The sequence below is a fragment of the Onychostoma macrolepis genome, chromosome 09 (genome assembly GCF_012432095.1).
Source record: "Onychostoma macrolepis isolate SWU-2019 chromosome 09, ASM1243209v1, whole genome shotgun sequence".
NCBI classification, from domain to species: domain Eukaryota; kingdom Metazoa; phylum Chordata; class Actinopteri; order Cypriniformes; family Cyprinidae; genus Onychostoma; species Onychostoma macrolepis.
This window is the reverse complement of record NC_081163.1, coordinates 16,436,628-16,461,088: the sequence shown is the minus strand read 5'-3', so window position 1 is coordinate 16,461,088 and position 24,461 is coordinate 16,436,628. Positions and strand designations below refer to the sequence as shown.

The window sequence follows — 24,461 nt, the reverse complement described above, 5'->3', positions numbered from 1 at the left end:
GCCTCAATTCGGCGTGGCATGGAGGTGATCAGTTTGTGGCACTGCTGAGGTGGTGTGGAAGCCCAGGTTTCTTTGACAGTGGCCTTCAGCTCATCTGCATTTTTTGGTCTCGTTTCTCATTTTCTTCTTGACAATACCCCATAGATTCTCTATGGGGTTCAGGTCTGGTGAGTTTGCTGGCCAGTCAAGCACACCAACACCATGGTCATTTAACCAACTTTTGGTGCTTTTGGCAGTGTGGGCAGGTGCCAAATCCTGCTGGAAAATCAAATCAGCATCTTTAAAAAGCTGGTCAGCAGAAGGAAGCATGAAGTGCTCCAAAATTTCTTGGTAAACGTGTGCAGTGATTTTGGTTTTCAAAAAAACACAATGGACCAACACCAGCAGATGACATTGCACCCCAAATCATCACAGACTGTGGAAACTTAACACTGGACTTCAAGCAACTTGGGCTATGAGCTTCTCCACCCTTCCTCCAGACTCCAGGACCTTGGTTGAAAAGAGGACTTTGGACCACTGGGCAACAGTCCAGTTCTTCTTCTCCTTAGCCCAGGTAAGACGCCTCTGACGTTGTCTGTGGTTCAGGAGAGGCTTAACAAGGAGTAATACGACAACTGTAGCCAAATTCCTTGACACGTCTGTGTGTGGTGGCTCTTGATGCCTTGACCCCAGCCTCAGTCCATTCCTTGTGAAGTTCACCCAAATTCTTGAATCGATTTTGCTTGACAATCCTCATAAGGCTGCGGTTCTCTCGGTTGGTTGCGCATCTTTTTCTTCCACACTTTTTCCTTCCACTCAACTTTCTGTTAACATGCTTGGATACAGCACTCTGTGAACAGCCAGCTTCTTTGGCAATGAATGTTTGTGGCTTACCCTCTTGTGAAGGGTGTCAATGATTGTCTTCTGGACAACTGTCAGATCAGCAGTCTTCCCCATGATTGTGTAGCCTAGTGAACCAAACTGAGAGACCACTTTGAAGGCTCAGGAAATCTTTGCAGGTGTTCTGAGTTAATTAGCTGATTGGCATGTCACCATATTCTAATTTGTTGAGATGGTGGGTTTTTGTTAAATGTGAGCCAAAAAAAGTTTTTAAATTGTAATAATATTTCAAAATATTATTTTTTTTACTTTATTTTTGATCAAATAAATGATTGGTCTTAGTGAGTCTTGGTGAGACTTCTTTAAAAAAAAAAGAAAAAAAAAATTTCATTTTTTAAATCTCACTACACCATGACACTGCATTTTAGCTAAGAGGTTTTCAGCCTTTACAGAACCAGTGTCCACAATACAGCTCAATTCAAGGACATACAATATAAAAGGAAGATTTTCTTAGTAAAAAAAAACTTGTTTGCATGCTAAATAAAATCTGGAGTGCAGTTTAGAGCCAGTCTTATATATAACCAGCTACCTTCACCTGGGATGTTTAAGAAATATATATGATTATACATTATGAGAAAACGATGACAGAATTTTCATTTCCTTTGGACAAAACACAGGCCTGGAGCTGGAGGCTGATTCACTGCCACCTGAAACAGCTGCTGTTGCTCTGACCTTGGGAGGCACAGTCACATCTGAGCTCTGATCACTGACTGAGACAGCTGATGGTGACGCCGGGGCCCCGGAGGCTGGCGTCACAAGGGCGTTTGTGCTGACTTACCCTCCCTGAAGGACATTTAGTAGGATGGTGACACCAGCCTCTAGTGTGGGATCTGGAAAAGCTGGTACTCTACTCTCAGTGAGGCGCTGACACAGATAGCGCTATCCCTTAATGATGATTAGCACTGCTAATAGCGCTTCACACTCTGGGAAACGAACGCAGGAAGTCCCAAAACACAGTGAGACTGAACATCAGTGTAACGAGCAGCCGGAGAGATTCCTGCTCATTAGCAATGGTTAAAAGCTTTCGGCTCCTCCACAGCAGCTGTGAGTCAGAGCTGCATATGAAACGGCTCCACATGGTGTTCTGATCTACTGAAGATGGCCAGTAATTTGAAATTTATTAGAAGTGGCAGGAAATCAGAGGTTTCAGTCAATTTCGTCATCAGAACTTAAATGTACTACAATGAAACAGCCAGAAAAAACAACCGAATGCAAAAGGATAATTCCTCTGCTATTTTTTTTCTGTCGATGTGCGTGCTTTGGTTTAGTCTCTGCTATATTTAGAAACTTGTAGGTTGTAAGAAAATTTCAGGAGCAACCCAGATCTAATTCAGTCGTTTATGTCCTAGAGTCTGACTCACCTTGCACACAAAACTTGAGCTCCTTGGCATCGGTGACAGTGCTGCCAGTCATTCTCTCTGGCACTTTCTTACTCATGCGATTGTAATTCCGTCTTTTCTTGGTCTCGCCCCACAGGTTGGAGCCCCCGTGCATGCTGGGAATATTGAGCACAGCGATACCCTCCAGAGACGTGCTGCTGAGATCCAAAATGATGCCATCACACTGGGACAGATAGAGAAAAACAAAACAAAATGTTGTAAAATTTTATGTTGACCATATTTTATTTTATTCTAACATTATAAATGTCTTTGCTGTCACTTCTGATCAATTGAATGCATCCTTGCAGAATAAAGTATTCATATCTTTACAAAAAATTTAAAATGACCTCAAAATATTGAATGGTAATGTATACTGTATAAAAAGAGTGACAAAGCATTATAAACTGCATTTATGTACTTTACTATTAGGAGTGGCGCATCAATAGCAATCACATTCCAGACACGAGAGAGAGTCTAAAAATGCCTGCGGGCGATCCAAAAATAGAAATGCTGTACAGTATTGTATGATGTCACAGACCACCCTGAATCAAACCAAGGGCGTCAGTACAGTGGAAAAGTACACAAACTTCAAAAGACAAATGCTGACATGTTTACGACATAATGAGACGCCTCGATCCGTGTGAGATCCCACACAAGAGTGGGAGAAAGAAACTTTCTTTTTCCTAAAGCAAATTCGTCAGCTACTGATGTTTTCATAGCTCTTCTAATTTCATAACCGTTGTGAAACATAACCCTCTTCGGTCTGGATCAAAGTTAGTTTACTAAGCAGCTATGTTGGTCATGTGGCCAATTGTAATTTTTTAAAAAACTTTTTTAATGCAAGTAATAGGCATTCAATTACAGCTTTTTTGTACCTGAATGCAGAAAAATAAAATCATGTTTATGCTTTAATAATAACTATAAAGTCAGTACTAATAAAAATAAACACTCATACATTTAGGCTCAAATCAAGCTAAAATTCTTTGAAAATGATGAGTGCTTCTTCTAACCGAAAGGTTTTCACAAGAGGTTTGTTTTTGCTACCTTATAATTTCTATGTCTGGATTAAATATCAAGCACTTCAGTAAAGAATATATGAGTTAAATACTCTTCAATGTCATTGAAACTCATTGCATTCATTACGTACATCAGGGGAGGTTCTAGGATTTCATCCTCAGGGGGGCTGTGCCCTCAGAGAGTCCATTAGATACAATGATACAAAGTTACAGTGAGGGAAAAAATTATGTGATCTCCTGCTGATTTTGTACATTTGTCCATTGACAAAGAATGATCAGTCTATAATTTTTTAATGGTAGGTTTATTTTAATAGTGAGAGACAGAATAACAACAACAACAACAAAAAAAATCCAGAAAAACGCATTTAAAAAAAAGTTATAAATTAATTTGCATTTTATGAGTGAAATAAATATTTGATCCCCTATCAATCAGCAAAACGTCTGGCTCCCAGGTGTCTTTTATACAGGTAAGGAGTTGAGATTAGGAGCACTCTCTTAAAGGGAGTGGCTCGTAACCTTAGTTTGTTGTATAAAAGACAACCTGTCCACAGAAGGAATCAGTCAATCAGATTCCAAACTCTCCACCATGGCCAAGACCAAAGAGCTGTCCAAGGATGGCAGGGACAAGATTGCAGACCTACACAAGCCTGGAATGGGCTACAAGACCATCGCCAAGCAGCTTGGTGAGAAGGTAACAACAGCTGGTGCGATTATTCTCAAATGGAAGAAAAACAAAATAACTGTCAATCTCCCTCGGTCTGGGGCTTCATGCAAGATCTCACCTCGTGGAGTTTCAATGATCATGAGAACGGTGAGGAATCAGCCCAGAACTACACGGGACGATCTTGTCAATGGCCTCAAGGCAGCTGGGACCATAATCACCAAGAAAACAATTGGTAACATACTACGCCGTGAAGGACTGAAATCCTGCAGTGCCCGTAAGGTCCCTCTGCTCAAGAAAACACATGTACAGGCCCGGCTCAAGTTTGCCAATGAAACATCTGAATGATTCAGAGGAGAACTGGGTGAAAGTGTTGTGGTCAGATGAGACCAAAATCGAGCTCCTTGACATCAACTCAACTCGCCGTGTTTGGAGGAGGAGGGATGCTGCCTATGACCCCAAGAACACCACCCCCACCGTCAAACATGGAGGTGGAAACATTATGCTTTGGGGGTATTTTTCTGCTAAGGGGACAGGACAACTGCACCGCATCAAAGGGACGATGGATGGGGCCATGTACTGTCAGGGCCAGGGCATTGAAGCCAGCCAGGGCATTGAAAATGGGTCGTGGATGGCTATTCCAGCATGACAATGACCCAAAACACACGGCCAAGGCAACAAAGGAGTGGCTCAAGAAGAAGCACATTAAGGTCCTGCAGTGGCCTAGCCAGTCTCCAGACCTTAATCCCATAGAAAATCTGTGGAGGGAGCTGAAGAAATGTCTGACTTGAAGGGTTTTGCTACCAAGTACTAAGTCATGTTTTGCGAAGGGGTCAAATACTTATTTCACTCATTAAAATGCAAATCAATTTATTAATTTTTTACAATGTGTTTTGTTGTCATTCTGTCTCTCACTGTTCAAATAAACCTACCATTAAAATTATAGACTGATCATTTCTTTATCAGTGGGCAAACATACAAAATCAAAAAATTTCTTCTCTCACTGTACTTAGTTAAGAGCAGTGAGTGATTCTCTGTTTTTCTTTTGTTGTTTGATTAACATTATTAGCCTAATATAAGAAATGCATGGATCCGTTATACTGACACACACCCAATATTTTCTTAACTGTGTATGTTTATTTAAGACATAACCGACTGTGTTTACTTGGATACTCGTCAAGACAGCCACTGTGACATAATATTGTGTGTATTAGCTCAAGAAGATGCGAAAGTGACCTCAATTTGTAACCCGATCTTATGAAAGTGCGTTTCAATGGCATGATTTTCTGTTACTATTTGGTGCGCTATTTATACGCAAAAACTGACTTTGGTCAATGCAATGGTTAGGTTTAGGGGTGTGGGGAAGGTGCGTATCATAAGCAAACCAAATAGAAACAGAAAATCGTGCCATTGAAACGCACTTTCATGAGACCAGGCTGTGAATTGGTAATGTGTGTGTGTACAGTAACGATCTATCACAGCGCGAGAGTACTACATTGAGATCGATAAACGAGCGAGAATGATAAACTTTCTTGAGGAAGCAGCACTGGCTTGATCATTCAGATAGCTGATTATAGTTTTAGGGGGCTGAGACGACAAATAGGGGGGCTGAAGCCCACCTAAAAAGGGTCTAGAACCGTCCCTGATGTACCTCAAACCACAGGTACAAACTGGCCAGTGTGAAACTTTCGCATGCTGGGAACGCTGTCAACAGAGGTCGTCTGCCACTGTTTGCTTTCAGATAGATGTTCTAAGAGCAGCCTGAGGTTTACTGTAGATACTGTAGCCAGCTGCATTAATGAATCACAGTTTGTTGAAGGAAGTATTCAGTGGACATACTGACCATACACACAGTTAAATGACTGTGAATGTGGCTGTATATAATTACAACATTTGCTGTCAAGTAAAACAGGGCACTGTTGAGGATAAATGTCCTGAACTCACCTCCACCTCAATGGATTCGTTCAGCTTTTTACAAGTGGCTGAGATGGTCTCTGTGGTGCCAAATTCAAAGTACCACAACTTGTTTTTCATCCTGAAGAGAGAGAACAAAAATAATTAGAAGTTAAACTAATACATATATTTAAGATTTCATTTAAACAATACATTTTTGGTTGTGATGTTATGAAGAAAGCTCATTAAAAACAACTAGGTTATGCATAAATACTTGATCTTTTGTGGTTCTGATCAATCAGTATCTAAAAACCAGCTGTAATGTATTTACTCATTATAAACCTGAAATGCTAACATGGCAAAAAAAGTGGTGAGGATCCCGTCGTAAATGACACCTAGGCATCTAAATGTTTTAAGATGAACTCAAAGGAGTAAGTGACAAATGAAAACTAATGTTCAACAGGATTTAAAATGCAACATCTCAAGCTCAGTCATAATGAGAAAAAAATGATGACTCATGTGCAGCTGCTCTATCATTGGAACAACAAACAAGTTTGCGTTTACACACCCCAATGCTAATGCTGGCGTGAAAATAAATATTATGGGATGAACAGAGCCTTGGGCTGTCAACGGATTAAACAGACAACTGCTCTCAGATCTAACTTTAAACAAAAAACTTCCAAAAGTACCTCATTTGCAACAATACATAACATGGATTTACAAAAATTGTGTTTTTGTTTAGTTTAGTAGCTGAATCATGATTTACGGCATCAAATTTACAATTTAATTAGCCAAGGAAAGCATACAGAACACTGTGATGGTAAATTACAATCAATATACCACTCAAAAGTTTGGGGTCAGTAAAATTTTTAATTTATTTTAATTTTGTTTTTTAAAGAAATCAAAAATTATTCAGTTAGGACACATTAAATTGATCAAAAGTGACATTAAAACATTTAGAACGTTTAAAAAAGATTTTTAATAAATGATGTTTTTTTTTTTTTAAACTTTGACAACTGTGATAATGTTTTTATTTATTTATTTATTTTTAAATGTTTTCAAATGTGAAATGTTTCTTGAGCACCAAATCAGCATATTAGAATGATTTCTAAAGGATTGTGTGACACTGAAGACTGGAGTAATGATGCTGAAAATACAGCTTTGCATTACAGGAATAAATTACATTTTAAAATATATTCAAATAGAAAACAGTTATTTTAAATTGCAAAAGTATATCACAATATTACTGTTTTTATTGTATTTAAAAAAAATCTAATTAATGCAGCCTTAGTCAGCATAAAATACTTCTTTCAAAAAGATTACAAAATCTTTCCAAAACCAAACTTTTAAACATGATAGTGCATTTGTTACTTAAACAGGTCTAACACTGCCGCATTAATTTGAATTAAACAAAATGGTATGAGGTGTGCTTTAACATGACTCTTTCTGGCTCATCTTACCCATTACAATCTTTGCTTATTCTTGAAGACATGGCTGGTTTGGCCAGGAAACCTTTGAGCCAGTTCATTTTGTCACCCTCTGCCCTTCCCCTGGCCTTCTGAAATATTGATACGCTACAAGGAAAGCCGAGGCAGACAGGTGTGAGAGGACATGAGTGACAGTGAACTTGGCCTCAGCTTCCATGGAGAAACCAGAGCCACCATCGGCAACACGAGCGCAATCTGACATTAACACTGAGAGGAGCCAGCTGAGGACAACAGACGCTGCCAATATCACACACAAGGGTAGGACTTATCTATAATGAAGACCTTCTGCTTCAGCTCAGTGCATATAAGAGCACAAAAATAAAAAATAAATAAAACACAAATGACTTTATAACACCGGGACCCTATCAATTCTCTCTCTACTGTAAATGTGTTGCATTTTCACTTTGGTTATGAAACGGGGCAATTTACACTCATCGGATGGTGACAACCAGTGACAAGGCCCTGCAAAGGGGTGTTCTGCTGATAATGACAACACTATTGTTTGCATAGCAGACAACATGCAATGGAGGCTTCTCCAGAGCCACAAGGGATGGACACAGCGCAAACACCAGTATCAACTATATAAAGCACGTAATCCGCTGAGGTACAGGATACAAGAGCCACAAGTGTAAAAGAAGGCTGACATAAACTATTGATGGCAACATGCTTGGATCTATAAAATTCTATATTTTTATATATTTTACAAATTAAATTTGAGTTAAATACACTTTAGACAAGAATTTATTTGGAGATTTGGGAGTACATTTGACAAGAAAATACATTTAAGTTTTTCTACTTCAAAAATTCATGTTTAAATCAATCTGTTACTTGCCGTTTCATTGCAATTGTGAAATTTACTAGCTATTTCTGAGTGAAATTTTTTTTTTTTTTTTTTTTCAGTGAGCTTTGACATTTCATTTTTAAAGTCAAATTATGCAAATGCAATCTATGAATCCTGGAATAAAGCATGCTATAAGTGTAATCCCCTCACCCCCCGCCCCCAACAACTAAAACTAAATATTACTTATAAATAATATATACAATACATTTAATATTTAAACATATTTATTATGTATGCAATATTATTTATTAAACATTTAATATTTGATATCAATTATTCAATATTTAATATACATAATATAATATGCGTTGCAAAAATGCATAAAGTATCTAACAACAATAATACATATTTTAGAAAGACAGGTATTTTAGAGTGGGGTGTTTGACCATAACCTTCATTTGCGCAGTTGTAATACAATGTCATACAATACAATACCATACAATGTGACAAACATAGCAATGTAGAGTTTTGTTGTGATACACCACAACTCGCTTGAAAAATCCACTTGTTACTTGAAAAGCGACTCTGTTTTGAAAACAGATGAACCACTGTCACAGGTCGATAGCATTGCTACTGATTCTTTAAAACTTTATTCTGTCGTCCTCTCCCTCAGTTTATACTCCAGCAACTTGCTACCTTCGTTCTGTCATATTAAGAGATTATGAGCAGATTTGAGATCACAATTAGACCCACATTGCGATCTCAACAGGGTCAAGCTGCCTAACCTCATTAGCTAACTTCCATCTGAGGAGCTCTGGAAAAAAACAATTAGCCACGGGTTTCTCTTTCCATTCCACCCCCAGTTTGATTCGGAGAAAAATAAAGTTCTGTTAGCAGCCTGCTAGAAAGTTGTCTTCTGGGCTTTGGAGGAAGCTGCAAAGTCTAAAAGCTTGCATCTTTGGCCATCCAACAAAAGTGCAGCAATCAAACTGCATTCAGAGGTCGACTAGACTTAAAATGTTATGTTAAAATCCTCTTGACTAGAGTTGTGCTCGAAATCTGGATCAGCACATAAAGATGTAGATGTTAAGGGTCAACGAACCTTTAAATTCAACCAACACATTCCTCAAACACAATCACAAACACACACCCTGCTGGTCATCGGCCCAGATAACCATCTCCCATAATCCCTTCAGAGACTGATGACTTTTTGACCTGCGAGCTCTCTGCCCCGTATCACTGCGCCAATCAGCTCAGTCCTTATCCTGCTGATCGGGACTCGGATACAGCCTTTGACTGACAGCTCAAATGAGAGTGAGTTTAAGGACGGGGGTGCTGTCGAGGGAGGAGGGCATTTGGGGGTTAAAGATAAGATGTGATGAACCTCTTGTGATGGGAACAAGAGAAGAAAGCCTGCCGTGTGAATATCCCCAGTATAATATGGCATGGCTGAGCATCATGTCAGATGGATCAATGTGACTCCTTTCCATCAGAACAGACTTTTGCAGTTGCGTCTTTCAATCTTTCTTTGTCGTTTCTGGAAAGCACTTTGCAAACACTTGCAACAACATTAATAACAACAAAATTAATATTAATGGTCTGATTCATATAATAATTATTTATAATGTAATTTAATAATGCAATATAACCGACTGTTAATAATATTATATTATGCTAACTATTATAATAACAACATAACATTTATTTAAATAGTATTTTTTTAAATCTCTTGTTATTATATTTCTTGATCTGACTATTCATATTTGAAAAGAACTTTGTAGGCAATGTTGTAAAATGTTTTATTATCATCATCATCATCATTATTATTATTGCAATGTAAAGTTAATATAATAATAATAATAATAATAATAATAATTATTATTATTATTATATTAACTTTACACCATCCAATAAAGGTGTTACAGTGCAATTTTTTCCCAGGCATGTTCTTTTTTATTAGTCCATTATTGTTGATAACTTCTTATAAAATAAAATTGATAATAATAATAAAATATTAATTATTGAATTGCTGCCATATTCTTAGTCAATTTCTCAAATTGTTGATGCGACATCACCTCTGAAAAGCATTTTTTAAACAATGTTGTAAAAATGTTAAAAACTGGATATTTTTGATAATTTCACAGCATTCATAAGATGCTACAACACAACAGATAATAATAATTTTTGAATTGCAGCAATATTCTTTATTAGTCAGTTTGTTAATCTGAAAAGACATCCACATACTTGACAACATCCACATATTCAAAGTTGAAAAAGTTATATAAAATAAAATGGATGATAATAATAATTATCCATTTTATTTTTACAACTTTTTCAACTTTGAATATGTGGATGTTCTCAAATTATTATTATTATTATATTAACTTTACACCATCCAATAAAGGTGTTACAGTGCAATTTTTTCCCAGGCATGTTCTTTTTATTAGTCCATTATTGTTGATAACTTCTTATAAAATAAAATTGATAATAATAATAAAATATTAATTATTGAATTGCTGCCATATTCTTAGTCAATTTCTCAAATTGTTGATGCGACATCACCTCTGAAAAGCATTTTTAAACAATGTTGTAAAAATGTTAAAAACTGGATATTTTTGATAATTTCACAGCATTCATAAGATGCTACAACACAACAGATAATAATAATTTTTGAATTGCAGCAATATTCTTTATTAGTCAGTTTGTTAATCTGAAAAGACATCCACATATGACAACATCCACATATTCAAAGTTGAAAAAGTTATATAAAATAAAATGGATGATAATAATAATTATCCATTTTATTTTTTACAACTTTTTCAACTTTGAATATGTGGATGTTCTCAAATTATTATTATTATTATTATTAATATTATATTAAGTTGACAACGTCAACATATCATATTAATTTTGACAACATAATAATAACAGATGGTGTCAAATGATCATTTTTTAAAGCCGTTAATCTTCAGCTAACTCTATGACTCTGTGGTCTGATTCCAGGTAGCAGTCTGCCTGTGACCTGCTCCACAGCAAGGGTGTGTGTGTGTGTGGGAAGGAGGGTCAGGGCAGGGGGTACGTTCTGTCGGGCTGCTCTATTGGCAGCAGCCAGAGACCGTGAGGAAGGGAAGCATATATTTATTCCTCCCCACCATGGGCATGGAGCAGCAGGGAACAACAGGTTCCAGAACATAGCCACGCTGGGTTTCTGCTGAGTCCCGGCACACACACATATGTGCACACGGAGGGATTTGCGCACACGCACACCCACGCACGCATACGGTCCTTGCACTAAAATACACAATGAATTGGCCAACGCACACACACACAGAGCACACAAACATCCTTACTCACATAGACATAACCTAGACACCTTCTTAGGGGTTATGAAACACATGCTCACATGCTGAGCAGACAGACGGCAGCTTGGGTCAGGCCCATATTTGGCCTTTTCCTCTGTCGGTCACATGATCGGAGGAGGTGTTCAGTCTCATCTCATGACATTTATTACGTTAACCAACTAATTTAACCCGGGAAGAGAAAGTTGATTGGAGGCTGGGGGGGATAAATTCAAGAAAGAGGTCTTCTTTCTATTCATTCAATCTTCATTTCTATCAAGTATAACATAATGCAGGATTTATGTCCAACAAAATCTCTGTTATAAAGCCCTGATATATTTGAAAACTGACAGAGTAATTCTTACAGAAGTAGTTCACCCAATATTTGTATAAAAGATAAAAAAGATAAAAAAGATCAAATGAAAAAAGATAAAAACGTTTTACCGCAGGACAAATGAACAGCCATAGCAGACAAATGTCTTTCAGAGTGCAGCCGTTAATGGCATGTTTAATACCATATTTGATTTTTATGGTGCAAATGACATGCTGCAAAGAAAAAAAGGGACGTCTACCTGACCTCAAATAGCCCAGAGTGAAAAGCCCAACGCTTTTCACAGATCAATGTGAAAATGCAGTAGTCTAACTGCATGCTGAGTTACATGCTGATGACCAATCAATGGCTTTTTGAGGCAGAAATAAATGCATTTTAATGCACCCCCACCCCTCACTGACTGCCGCATACAAAGCATTATCATACTGCAATTGTGAAGCATTCATTCAGTCAAGTTCAAATCTTTATCAAGATGAATAATTCAGCTCAGGTGCTTCACAAATTTTTGCATGATAACTACAGTAGAGATTTTATGGTGGGTGCCAATACTAAATAAAGAGATGACAAGTCTTCGGGATATATAACAATATTATTTAGCGAAATTATGTGTGGAAAAAAATGTAACAACACTTGTTGTTACTACTTTAAACACATTATAACAATTATATGAGATCGCCTTAAAGGAATAGTTCACCCAAAAATGAAAATTCTGTCACTAATTACTTACCCTCATGTCGTTCCAAACCTGAAAGACCATTGTTCATCTTCGGAACACAATTTTTTTGTTTTCTTTGCACACAAAAAGTATTCTTGTAGCTTCAATAACCCTTAAAGACCTAGAACATTTTTGCGGCATCTGACACGCCTGTACTTTTCTTTGTTTTTTTAGACCTATTCTAGCAGTCAGCATTAAGTGCCATATATCATTATAAACAGGAGAACTTGAAGTTTCAGTCTAGCTCATTTAAAATCCCAATTTTCCATTCGTTTTCTCTAAGAATTAATGAATTTCCAGAATTTTAAGAAAAACGCAAGCAATAATTGGGTGTTTTTTTACTGTGTACTCAAACAAAAACTCCTTAAGTTTGGATTTTTTTTCTTTAGAAAGTTGTATCTGTGTGTTTTACACTTCCAAATATTTTTTTTTTTCTACATATAACATTCCCCAAGCAAGTTATAGCCATTTATTACAATATTGTTATCGGCGCTTTTCAGTGAAAAACAGGTATATTTACTTTACTAACAATATAGATGTGTCCAAAAACATTTAGGGAGTAAAGAAAATGGAAACCGTGTTTTATGATAACAAAATATACAGAGTGCAACAGAAAACAAATAGTGCGATCTAATCTTTATGAACTATATAAGTATTATTATAATAAAACAGCCAAATGGATCGATCCGCTGGCTGCACTCTGCGTCAGAATTGATTTTACAGGGACATCGCCTCTCGACGCGAATATCTAAATTCCAGCGCTTTATCTGATATGTACCGCTTTTTCATCCTTGCTTTTGGTTTGTTTTATGCCAAAGTGCTCTCTCCTGTGTTTTTCTGGGCTTTTTCAGAGCGTGCTCTCATGCAAATGTGTTATTGTGTGTTTGTTTTCATTCATGCACAACACACTTTACTTTCACTTTGCGTTTGGTCCGATTTCCAAAGAAACTCGCTAAACAATGGTTCAAAAGACCAAAACCTATGTTTAGCCGCAGGCTTTGAGGGTTAAATTACGGTTGAACCACTGATGTCACATGGACTATTTTAATGATGTCCTTACTGCCTTTCTGGGCCTTGAATGTTGCAGTTGTGTTGCTGTTTATACGGAGTCAGAAAGCTCTCGGATTTCATCAGAAATATCTTAATTTGTGTTCCGAAGATGAATGAAAGTCTTACCTGTTCGGAACGACATGAGGGCGAGTAATTAATAACAGAACTTTCATTTTTGAACGGTGAACTGTCCCTTTAAAAAAAACATTACGTTTTTTTTCATCTATATATTTTCCACTGACAGTGGTGGCTAATACCAAATTACCATATTCTTAACATTCATTAATGTCATCAATGTTGAATCTTTATTTTCTTTTATTGTAGATTTTTTATTCTTATCACCATTACTGGAAGCTCTGTAGCTTTTTCTATATTGCATTTAAACAGTTAAGCCAATAAACCACTTTGAAATTAGTCTTCAACAGAAAACATTGCGAAAGCAAAGGAATAAAGTGTGGGAATGTAATCCACCCTGATATTAGGGGAAACAAGACCCCCAATGAACACACTGTGTTCAGCCCTGCCTCTCATCTTCTTGCCATTGTTTGCTTGAGAAACGAACAGTCCACAGAGCCGTCATTGTTATTTTAATCGAAAAGACAAAGGCATCTCAGAGGGCCTTTTTCTTTTCTATGGGGCAATTTGACACCTCTTAATCCAAAACTTCCTCTGGCTGCCCCGTTGGGAGGAGCGGACACAGAGGCTCGGGCCCATTGTGCATTCGTGGTCATTAGCACCTGGTCTGAGGGTTCCCTGATGCAGATCACTGAGTGCCGAGGTGAGAGAAGTCACACGTATTCCCCCTGTTTATCACACGTCACTGTGGGAATGCGTGGGAATGCTAACACATGCACGCACATATAAACACACCTGAATGGAATTTGCATTCAATTTTAATGCGAAGTTCCAGTTAAAACTAAAAGCACTGTTTTCATAGGAGTGAAGTATAACAGGTGAACTGAAACGTGTCACATAAACAGGTTCGATGAGGATAAATCATGCAACTCCATGGCAACCATCATTTATGTACCATCTGGTGGCACGCTGCCTCTGAGAGTGCGTTCTCAAATCCTAAAAACACTGAGCATAGCCCTCATTAGAAAGCCATAGATTGGCAGATGCACTGGCTGGCTATTCTAAATCTGCAGAACAAAGCAAAGCAGATAAAGCATTTGGTTTGGCAGTGTTTTATATTGTGTTTCTGGGTGACTCACTCTGGGATTAAACACTGAATGATTTAAATGGGCTGAGGACATAATTCCATTTATTCTTATTTTGGACTCTCTGTCCGTCAGTCATTTAAAGATAAATTGCAAATGAGCCACATTTGACTGAACATTGCAACTGCAAACCCCGCATTGTGGAGAAACCACAGGATATTTGGCATCGCACTGTAACGCTTTTAATGCGCTGTGGAAATCTAGGTGCATGAATTATGAACGACTGAAACATTAACTAGTTAATTCAGCCAGGCAGGTTCCATAATTCAGATCGTGTATGAGTCATTAGGGACTTATTTTTAAAAGTTATTAAAAAAGCTGTGCTGCCATGACAGGTTCTCACTCTAACATTTAAAACCATGTGACGGTGGTTGTAATCCATCTTTATATAATCCAAGCATCCAGCGTTTTACAGCAGAGCTCTGTATACAGGACATCATAAATATGATCTCGGTACATGTCACTGCCTGTTTTACAGATTCTGTTAGTGGAAAGACACTAGAAAATGCCTAACATGAATTTAAAGAGAGAAGAATCATTTTATGCATTATACTAACTGGATTATACAACAGTTCTGGTACTTTAATCTGATTGGCGCTCCACGAGTGAGCACAGGGATTCTTCACTGTTTGTATCGACTGAAAGCTTGCCTGCAAAGCCATGACCACAGACAGGTGCTGTGATACAAACAGCAGGGATACACTAATTTTAAACTTCTGGCTGATATTTATAAGATATTTATAATCATATTTTCATGTGCCGGCTGATAACCAAAACACGACGAACAATAAAATTCAATATTGATGTATATAGATAACTTAAAAAAAGGTACCAACATACATACTTTGAGGAAAAAATACACTCACAGTATGATAACAATTTATGAAATTGTAATACACACAGTCTGAAAAATACAGTGATTTAAAAAAAAAACATTTTTTTTTTCTATTTAAATATGTTTTCAAAAGCAATTAATTGCTGTGATTCTAAAGCTGAATTTTCAGCAGCCATTCTCCAGTCTTCAGTATCATATAATTATATGCAGTATTAAAAAAAAAAAAAAAAAATCATTTGAATATGCTGATTTGCTGCTTAAGAAACATTTATTATTACTTATTACACATCACCAATTTTGAAAAAAGTTGTGCTGCTTAACATTTTTGTGGAGCTGTTTAATATTTTTCAGGATTCTTAAATTAATCAAATGTTCAAAAGTACAGCATTGATTTGAAATGGAAATCTTTTGTAACATTATAAATGTCTATACAGTTACAGTACACACACACACACACACACACACACACACACAGACACACACACATTCATAACAAAAATGATATATTAAATAATGAGTGGAAGACTGCTTGTCCAATCAACATCATATTATGCAACCAATAACTAAATCTCAATATTTCTGCTGCCTTCTTGAGTTGAATGGCTGTGAATGAATGGCAACCTAAAATGCCTGGAGTCTTACCAAGCAGGACCAATGACGCTTAACAAAAAGCTCCATTCTTTCAGAGTGCTTTGCGGCCAAGGGCTACACAGGCTTTTTACAGCATTTCTCAATAGAGGCATCAACCAAGAGAATAGAGAACAGTAGAGCGGACTTGAAAGAGATCCACATCAAAGGGAGCTCAGAACGGCTACTGTAAAGTGCACCAGAGGCTCTGAGGGACTGTTCCTTAAGATAAAACATCATATTTTACGGAGCTGTTAGAGCCGACCCAAAGTGCTGTTCTAGGGTCAGTTTTAGCAGTTACTCTTTTATTGCTGGAAGACTGATGGAGGCTTATTGTAAGCTTCAAATTTCTTTGAGCAATGACGATTTCACTGCTATCCTTTCTCATGCTGAATTGCCTCGTTAACGTCATCCTGATCCATTCTACCTGCTCAACTCTTCTCCTTACTTCAAATGATCCAATTGAGTGGAGATAATAGTAGAGGGTCCAAATTAGACTATATCATTTCTACTTTACCACTCTAAATGGCCTTCTCTAAAGGATACATGACCGGTTTACTTTCCACCACTGAAGCAGGGATGCGTTGCATAACATTTAATTAAAAAACTCCATGCAAACTGACTCTACTCGAGCTAGCAAAGAAATTGAAACAGTCAGCCACTCGCCATTGTGATAGACCTGACACAGACAGAGCGGTGATTCATCAGAGTTAATTTTTTTGGAGAAGGTCAAATTATAAAACTTCCATTTGAAATCATTTTGATCTCTGGACACAAAAATTGATAGAGAAAAAGTTTGTGTTTATATTCATGCCAAGTGTAAATGTATGTTTAGACCAACAGAGTCAAAGATGTTAAAATATGAAAAGAGTGTCTGCTTCTGATACAGTAAACTTGAAAAGACCAACATTTTGGTTTACCATGACTGGTTTAAACAGAACCTAGGTTTTAGTGCCTTCTCAGATGTTACATTGTAACATGCATTCATATGCATCATTTTTTTTTTTGGAATTTCCATTTGTCTTCTCTACATATGCTGATTCATGAATGCATGTTCTCTTACCTGCTGTTAAACTTCTCTGGATGTTTCTCCCTCATCAAGTGGAAGCGATGTGCTATGGATGCATCCTGAAAAGTGAAACAGAAAACAGGAAAGACCGGTTAAATGCCTCTCTTAGGTTAACATATAAAACAGTGTTTTAAGTCTCTGGCTAATGAGCTACAGACAGTGTTGTCAGTTGGCTGAAGGAGTGCACATCCTAAATCAAGTGTTTAGGGCTGAGATGAAACAGCACCCCTGGACAAAACATGACAGCCATAAAGCTGCTCAGACAAGACCCAGACTATGCAGAGGTGTGGACAAAAAACAATAATATACCAACATTTGATTTTCTCTCCAAGACTTCTTTTGTGTTCACCCTCACAGGAAACACTTATGCTGGGGTGCTCCTCAAATTTACCTATTTTTTTTTAATACATCTGATTTATTTGATGGCTTAAATCAATGTTTCTTTGTTCACAAATCAATTTTGTATAATACAGTAATATAGAAACTTGTTGACACTTAATCAAGTGGCATCAATTATATTAGTTCAGTTCTTTGTTTATTTGGAAGTGCTCCTAATAATATAACTGCATTTCAGCACACTGTTATTTTTATTTTTTAAATGTGTGTCCGAGAAAAGCATACACACAACATTCTATAAAAAAAACATTCTTTGAAAAGAGTGAGTAAAGTAGCTCCCTAACAGTCAGCTCTGCTTTTAAGTATAATTGTGAAGGTTAAATGGTGCAATTTGATCGCACAAGGGTTCCAAGTGTATGTACATAACTGTTCAAAGGCTTGGGGTCAGTGTTTTTATTTATTTATTAGTACTATTACGGAGTAAAGATGACTTAAACTGATCAAAACTGAAACTTTTAAATTGTTACAAAAAAAGTATTTCAAATAAATGCGGTTTTTTTTTACTAAAAAAAGAAAAAAAGAAAGAAAGAAAGGAGTCTTGCAAACACGTATCAAGGTTTCCACAAAAATATTAACCACAACTGTTTTCAAAATTGCTGACCTCAAACCTTTGGATGGCAGTGTACATATCAAATAAAAAAGGAAACTGAATTAAAAATAATTAAATTATAGGAATTATAATCAAATGATAATCTAAATATATTCCTATTTTTATGTCTTTATTTTTCTATTTTATGTCAAAATATCTCACAAAAATAGATGAATCAAGTCTGCAAATCAAATTTCAATACGAAATTTAAAACACACCAGTCATGCGACCTTCATCAGGCATAAACATTCAGGCATTATGTATATATCGAATAGGAAAAAAATTCCATCATTTGAACATAATACCATAAAATGTTAAAGTGGAAACCTTACAGCTTGGCTCATTCAGTTTATAGACTGATGATTTCAAATTGGTGCTCGAGAGGTAATTTTCTCTCTGGTGCAGTAAAAATAGCCATCCCTAGAAAAGGAGAGCTGCACAGGTATTAACCGGTCCCTGTTTCATATTATGAGCTCATGTGAAATGGGGGAAGGCTCTGCTTGTCAGCTCTGTTGCTGTGGCCTGAGGGGAAGATGATCGTGCAGATAGGCCTGCTGGACAAAGTACACAATCCATGGGGCTACAGCACTAGAGTGCCTGATGAAAAAAATAAATAAATAAAAAATAAAGTGAGGCTGGATGAATAAGTGATGGTATCAGCAGGAAAGAGGCTTTCCAGGAACGCCAGAAGAGGATGGGGGTGGGGGCATGAAAGAAAATGATGCTGAAGACCAGAAAAATGAACAGTCAGACAAAGACAAGAGACAACAAAGCTTTTATAGCAATAGTGTGCACTTCATCAGACTCATCTGTGAACAAAAAAAAGTCCAGGGATTTTCTGCTACAAGTCCAGACATATTCCTGGAAGCAAATACTTCTGTCAGAAGAAAATGTAGGTTGATGGTAAATCAACTGCCTCAAACAAGTACAGAAAAAAAGAAGTATCCCACAATGCTCATCACCTACAAGAGCTGCCTGCACAGGAGTATTCATTTATAAATTATTACGTTAGCATTAAAATAATGTAGGGCCATGACGTCAATTTAAATCAATGATCTTATTCATTTTATTAATTCCAAGGGTAAATGTTTTCAATATTATGGCAAATAAATAAAAAATAATTGAGAAAATATATAAGATAATATTTTTTTGGAACACCATCACCATACATCTGCACTTGCTGTGGTTCAAAACTAAACCGAAAATAAATACTATAACTATACAAATGCTATAAAAATATAATGTGGTTATCAACTAAAACTATTATTAAAACATATCTATATTCAAATAAAACTAAAAAAAAAAAAAAAAAAAAACGATTTAAAAAAATATTTCAATGAAAATGTTTTTTATTTATTAATAGTTAAACTAAAATTAAGAATCAACTGAAAATATAAAAAAAAAACTAAATATTTATAAAATATAAAATATTATAAAAATTGTTAAATAATATTAAAATAACACTAAAATATAATAAATACACCAGAGCAGATTTAGCAAGTTAGCATAATGGAAGCATAATGAAGTCCGATTATTTAGAGAAATAGTTAATGACTCTTTGACAAGCCACTTTTGTTTTGTTTCTTTTTTTGGGGGGGGGGGGGGATTTTATTTGGATCGGACAGTTAATTGACAGGAAGTGAAGTGGGAGAGAGAGAGAGAGTGGGGCAGGATCGGAAAAGGTCTATGAGACTTGAACTCGAGATGAAGCATAACTAAATGTCGGCACACTGTCGCGAGGCTATCGGCACCGACTAACAAGCCACACAGTCTGAGGTATCGTTCCATAGCACAAAATGGTACAGGACAAGTTATGCACCAAAGATCATTACTAGCATTTTGTTCAAATCGCTAACCCTTGCCTTAGCAACCACTGATTATTAAAAGCACTGTCATAATAGAAAAAAAAAAATGTAGTTTTAAACACATTGCTTAGCAAAATGACCACATCATCTACTTCAAGACCATTATCCTGTCAACTTGAATGATATGAAGTTCTGCCTTTGAGGACCTAATGGCAGCTGAGAGCATAAGTGATCAAACAGTGGGTTAAAAGCACCAGAGGTTGTTTGCTCTTGCAGCGGAATCCACCCTCAGTCAAGCAGCCTTGATTAAAATCAAAGCAACAGTGCTCAAACAGAAGAACTAATTGATGAATCAGGTCTGCAGCCGTAACTGATTATTTCTATATTTACACAAGCACATGTAAAAGACAGAAGAGCTCAAAGCCACCACATCCTTCACTAGGCCCGAGCCTGAATACGTTCACACACACGTAACACCTGTCTCAGAGTTTCGCCGTGTAATATAACGATGGATCTCAGCACTCTGCAGTGCTCACCGTGTCACAGACTCAGACAGGGAGGAAGTGTGCGACTGTGAGATTCTCAGGGTCTGATAGCTGCTGGCATGCCGATCAAGCCACGAGCGGACGATGCTACGTTAGCACCTGTGCTGGCTTCCTGCCCGTGTTTGCAGGTGCTGCAGTGCTCACATGGGAGAGGGTACAGGAAGTGTCGGGGGTTGGGGAGGCTGCATGGACTTTTATCCTTCACATATCCAAACCAATGCTATAATACTGCTATTTAAAAATGTTCTATCACCTGCTGAAGTCTGTGCACGTCTGGTATTCAAGTCAGTTAAGATATCACAGAATTGACAATGTCTACATGACATTTTTCGAGGCTCAGAAAGCCCTCGCAGGTGTTCCACAAACTGGCATGTGTGGCATTGGAAGAGAATAGAACGCACTATACCTCAATCACTGCAGTGAATACCATGACACAGAACGGGCACTACACGACGCCACACTTTAAAGAGTAGCACAACTAATGCACGCCAGGAAGCTGTCCTCAAAAAGTACTGCTGCTGTCCAATGGTGCTGTTATTTCCTTTTGTGGTCTGGGGCATTAGGACCTCATTAAATCCTTATTTTAAATTATAACAAACAACAAATAAACATTAAATGGATAGTTCACCCTGACTCACCTTCATGTTGTTTCAAACCTGTATGACTGACTTTATTCTGTGGAACAGTCACACACACACACACACACACACACACACACACACACACACACAATTCTCTTACGCTTTCAAAAATCACTGTTTAGTATGTTTTTAAGCCTTTTGGTTTACAGGGACAGAGGAAGCATCCTCATAAACCATGTTTACGTTGTAGTAACTATCTCATTATACACTTGTGTCTTCACAAATAATATACCAAAACACACACACACATTTGTTTTTGTGAAAAGTGGGGGCATCCCATAGGCGTAATGTTTTTATACTGTACAAACTGTTACGTGCTATTGCTCTACACCAACCCTACACCTAACCCTACCCCTTACAGGAAACTTTGTGCTATTTCAGATTCTCAATACACTCCATTCTGTGTGATTTATAAGCGATTTGAAAAGTGGGGACATGGGGTAATGTCCCGAAAAGTCACCTTCTCCTTGTAATACCCATGTCATTATACAAATTTATGTCCTCATTTGTCACAAAAATGCGTGCACACACACACACACACACACACACACACGCACACACACACACACACACACACACACACACACACACAAATATTGAAAAATATATATATTTGGACTGTTTTTGTCCATACAGTGAAAGTCAGTGGAGTCCAAAACATTGATGTTTATTATATGAAACAGTGTTTTTAACTAGCTATTAAAAATATTTTGTTAATTAAAATAGCTCTTATAAAATAAAATAAAATATAAATGTTAGATTAAAAACTTAAACTTACATATCCTAAATGAAAATGAGAAATGTTGCCTTGTCAACTAAATGAAATAAAATAGGTTAAAGTAAAATTACTAAAACATGACAAAAGCACATAATAAAATTACTAAAATTTAAAATTAAAGTCCACACACAGGTTAAATATGAAATACTACAAGTGTCTTTTGTGTTTCATAGGAGATAACATGTCATGCATGTTTGGAATAACACGGGTGAGTGAATTATTATTTTTATTTAATTTTTAATTAGAGGTTCAAGCACGAAGTGCTGAAACCCTGTTGTAATTGTAAGAATTTGTATTTATTTATTTATTTAATCAAATGTTTTTAAGATTCAAAAACTGATAAATGATTTTCTAATTAAGGTCCATACACTGGTTAAATTTGTATGTTACAAAGTACACAGCTGTAATATCCCTGTATAAATGGCATCAGCATATTCTGAATAAACTCAAGACATGAACATACTTTTCCTACTATTCTCTTCTGGAAATGCTAGACAAGCTTGTTATAGCAGTGCATTTTAATTTTATCAACACATTAATTCTCATTCATGTCCAAACAACAGCGCACAAGAGTCATCAGGCTCTTATATGTAGGCCATAATGTTTCGTTTAAAAAAAGCTTTTTCCCCCCCAATAGCTTGACATGCATCTAATAATCTAATATAAAACAGAATAACCTTAGTTTAGGCACACACAGATATAAATGAATGTCAAAACAGCCCTCATAGATAAAGCTCTTGTTCAGTTTCACAGTTTTCCATCTGTATTGTATATTTTCAAAAGGTTTAGCTGCCCAGATACAAAATTCCTCTGGGGTGTTATGTTATGATTCATCCCAAAACTGTGCGCTATGGGAGGACAGGGACACCATGTCCTCTACTAAGACATATCCTGTCCCTATGGAATGAAACTGCGGGCTTAACTGTTCTTGGCATTCCCCCCTGCGCTATCTGAACGGGCTAAAGGTTGTACATCATCTCAGAGTTTGTATCAAATACAGTTAGATGGCTTCTGCACACCAGCGGGCGAAGTTCAACAATTCGGTCCAAAAACAAATATTGTCCTCCTGGGATGGTCTCTATGGATGGGGTGAAGAAGTGAAGGGTATTAAGCGAGGTGATATTCAGGTCACCGTGATTGGTGTCCACACTGTGTTATTGTAGCACTGTACTGAGTCAGTGCCCATCTGTGCTCCTGTCAGCAAGGCCGTGAGCAGGTGCATATGGGACTTATGGTGAGACTGGGAATATGTTTGTGTTAAAGTCCACATAAGAGTGGGAGTGAATCATGTGAATACTGTACAAATGCATCTCTAGAGCGCATGTGTGAGGTGAATGGAGAGGTGGGTCCTGTTTTCCTTCTATCTTTAAGACTGGCCAGGTGTCACTCAGCACGGCCATTCATTATGGTGGTAACCTGGTCCGATTCTGGCAGCCAAACACTTCCTGTCACTGATACTTCCCCTGACCTTCAGTCCGTGCCAGTATTATACCCCTCCAAACACACACATATGCAACATGCACAAACACACACACACACATACACAGACTGACAGGCTCTAAAATAAACACTCTTATCACATAGATAAGGTTGAAAGATTGAATAAATCAAACGGTTGTTTATTTAGCTACCTATTGCACCGGCATGAGCACAGCCATATTACAATATGACAGAATAGGCCCCTTTCACATTTCTGAAGTTCTCAGAAGCAGAAGTTTGACAACATTTCTACAGTTTTTCACACCATAAATCTAATAGAGTGTTTGCAATACAATGGCTGAGTGATAGCACATTTAACTTTTCTGACCCACGGGGGCAATTTGTTGCATTTATGTAGGCATGGGCCGGTATAAGATTCTGACGGTATGATAACCTGACGGTATTGCGATTACAGCTCTAAAATGTTATTTTTAAATGTCTGGGTAAAAAACTTTTTTTCCACTGAACACAATATACTTTATTTTTAAGAAACATATAGAACATTTTGGAACAGTAAACATTAGGGATGGGTACCGAGAACCGGTATTTTTTTGGACCGGTGCGTTATTGGGTCAATACCGGACTACCGATAAGCTTCAGGACAAACGATACTGTTATCGATACTTGGGTTGTTTTATCTTCGTATACTTCAATGTTAATGGCGAATTAGAAGCTGCTGCTTGTCATTTTCCTTCACTGAATGATGTGGCCAAGGCCAACGCTTGCTCGATGTGCGTGTGATATCCGTGTGCATGCGCGGTGTGTGTTTGCGTGCAGTGAAACGTTAGGAAGTGTGGGCTCACGTTACAAAACTAAGCGACACCATTGTCAGATGCAATATATGCAGTAGTGCAATAGTGAACAAAGGAGGCAACACAAGTAATATAATGAAACATTTACTAACAAAACAACATCTACCTCAAGCAATGCGCTGTATTTACTATGTC

At 37.2% G+C, this 24,461-nt stretch overlaps 1 protein-coding gene across 3 annotated transcripts in view; it reads right to left on the bottom strand.

The window, feature by feature from the left end:
* LOC131547141 (diacylglycerol kinase beta) overlaps window positions 1-24,461 on the bottom strand; it is a 145,478-nt gene that overhangs the window by 24,744 nt on the left and 96,273 nt on the right. For all 3 annotated transcript variants that reach the window (XM_058787486.1, XM_058787483.1, XM_058787484.1), the window contains 3 exons: window positions 17,276-17,340; window positions 5,880-5,970; window positions 2,241-2,442 (listed from right to left, as the gene is read on the bottom strand). In XM_058787486.1, the coding sequence (XP_058643469.1) occupies window positions 2,241-2,442; window positions 5,880-5,970; window positions 17,276-17,340 (358 nt within the window). The remainder of the gene's footprint in view (window positions 1-2,240; window positions 2,443-5,879; window positions 5,971-17,275; window positions 17,341-24,461) is intronic.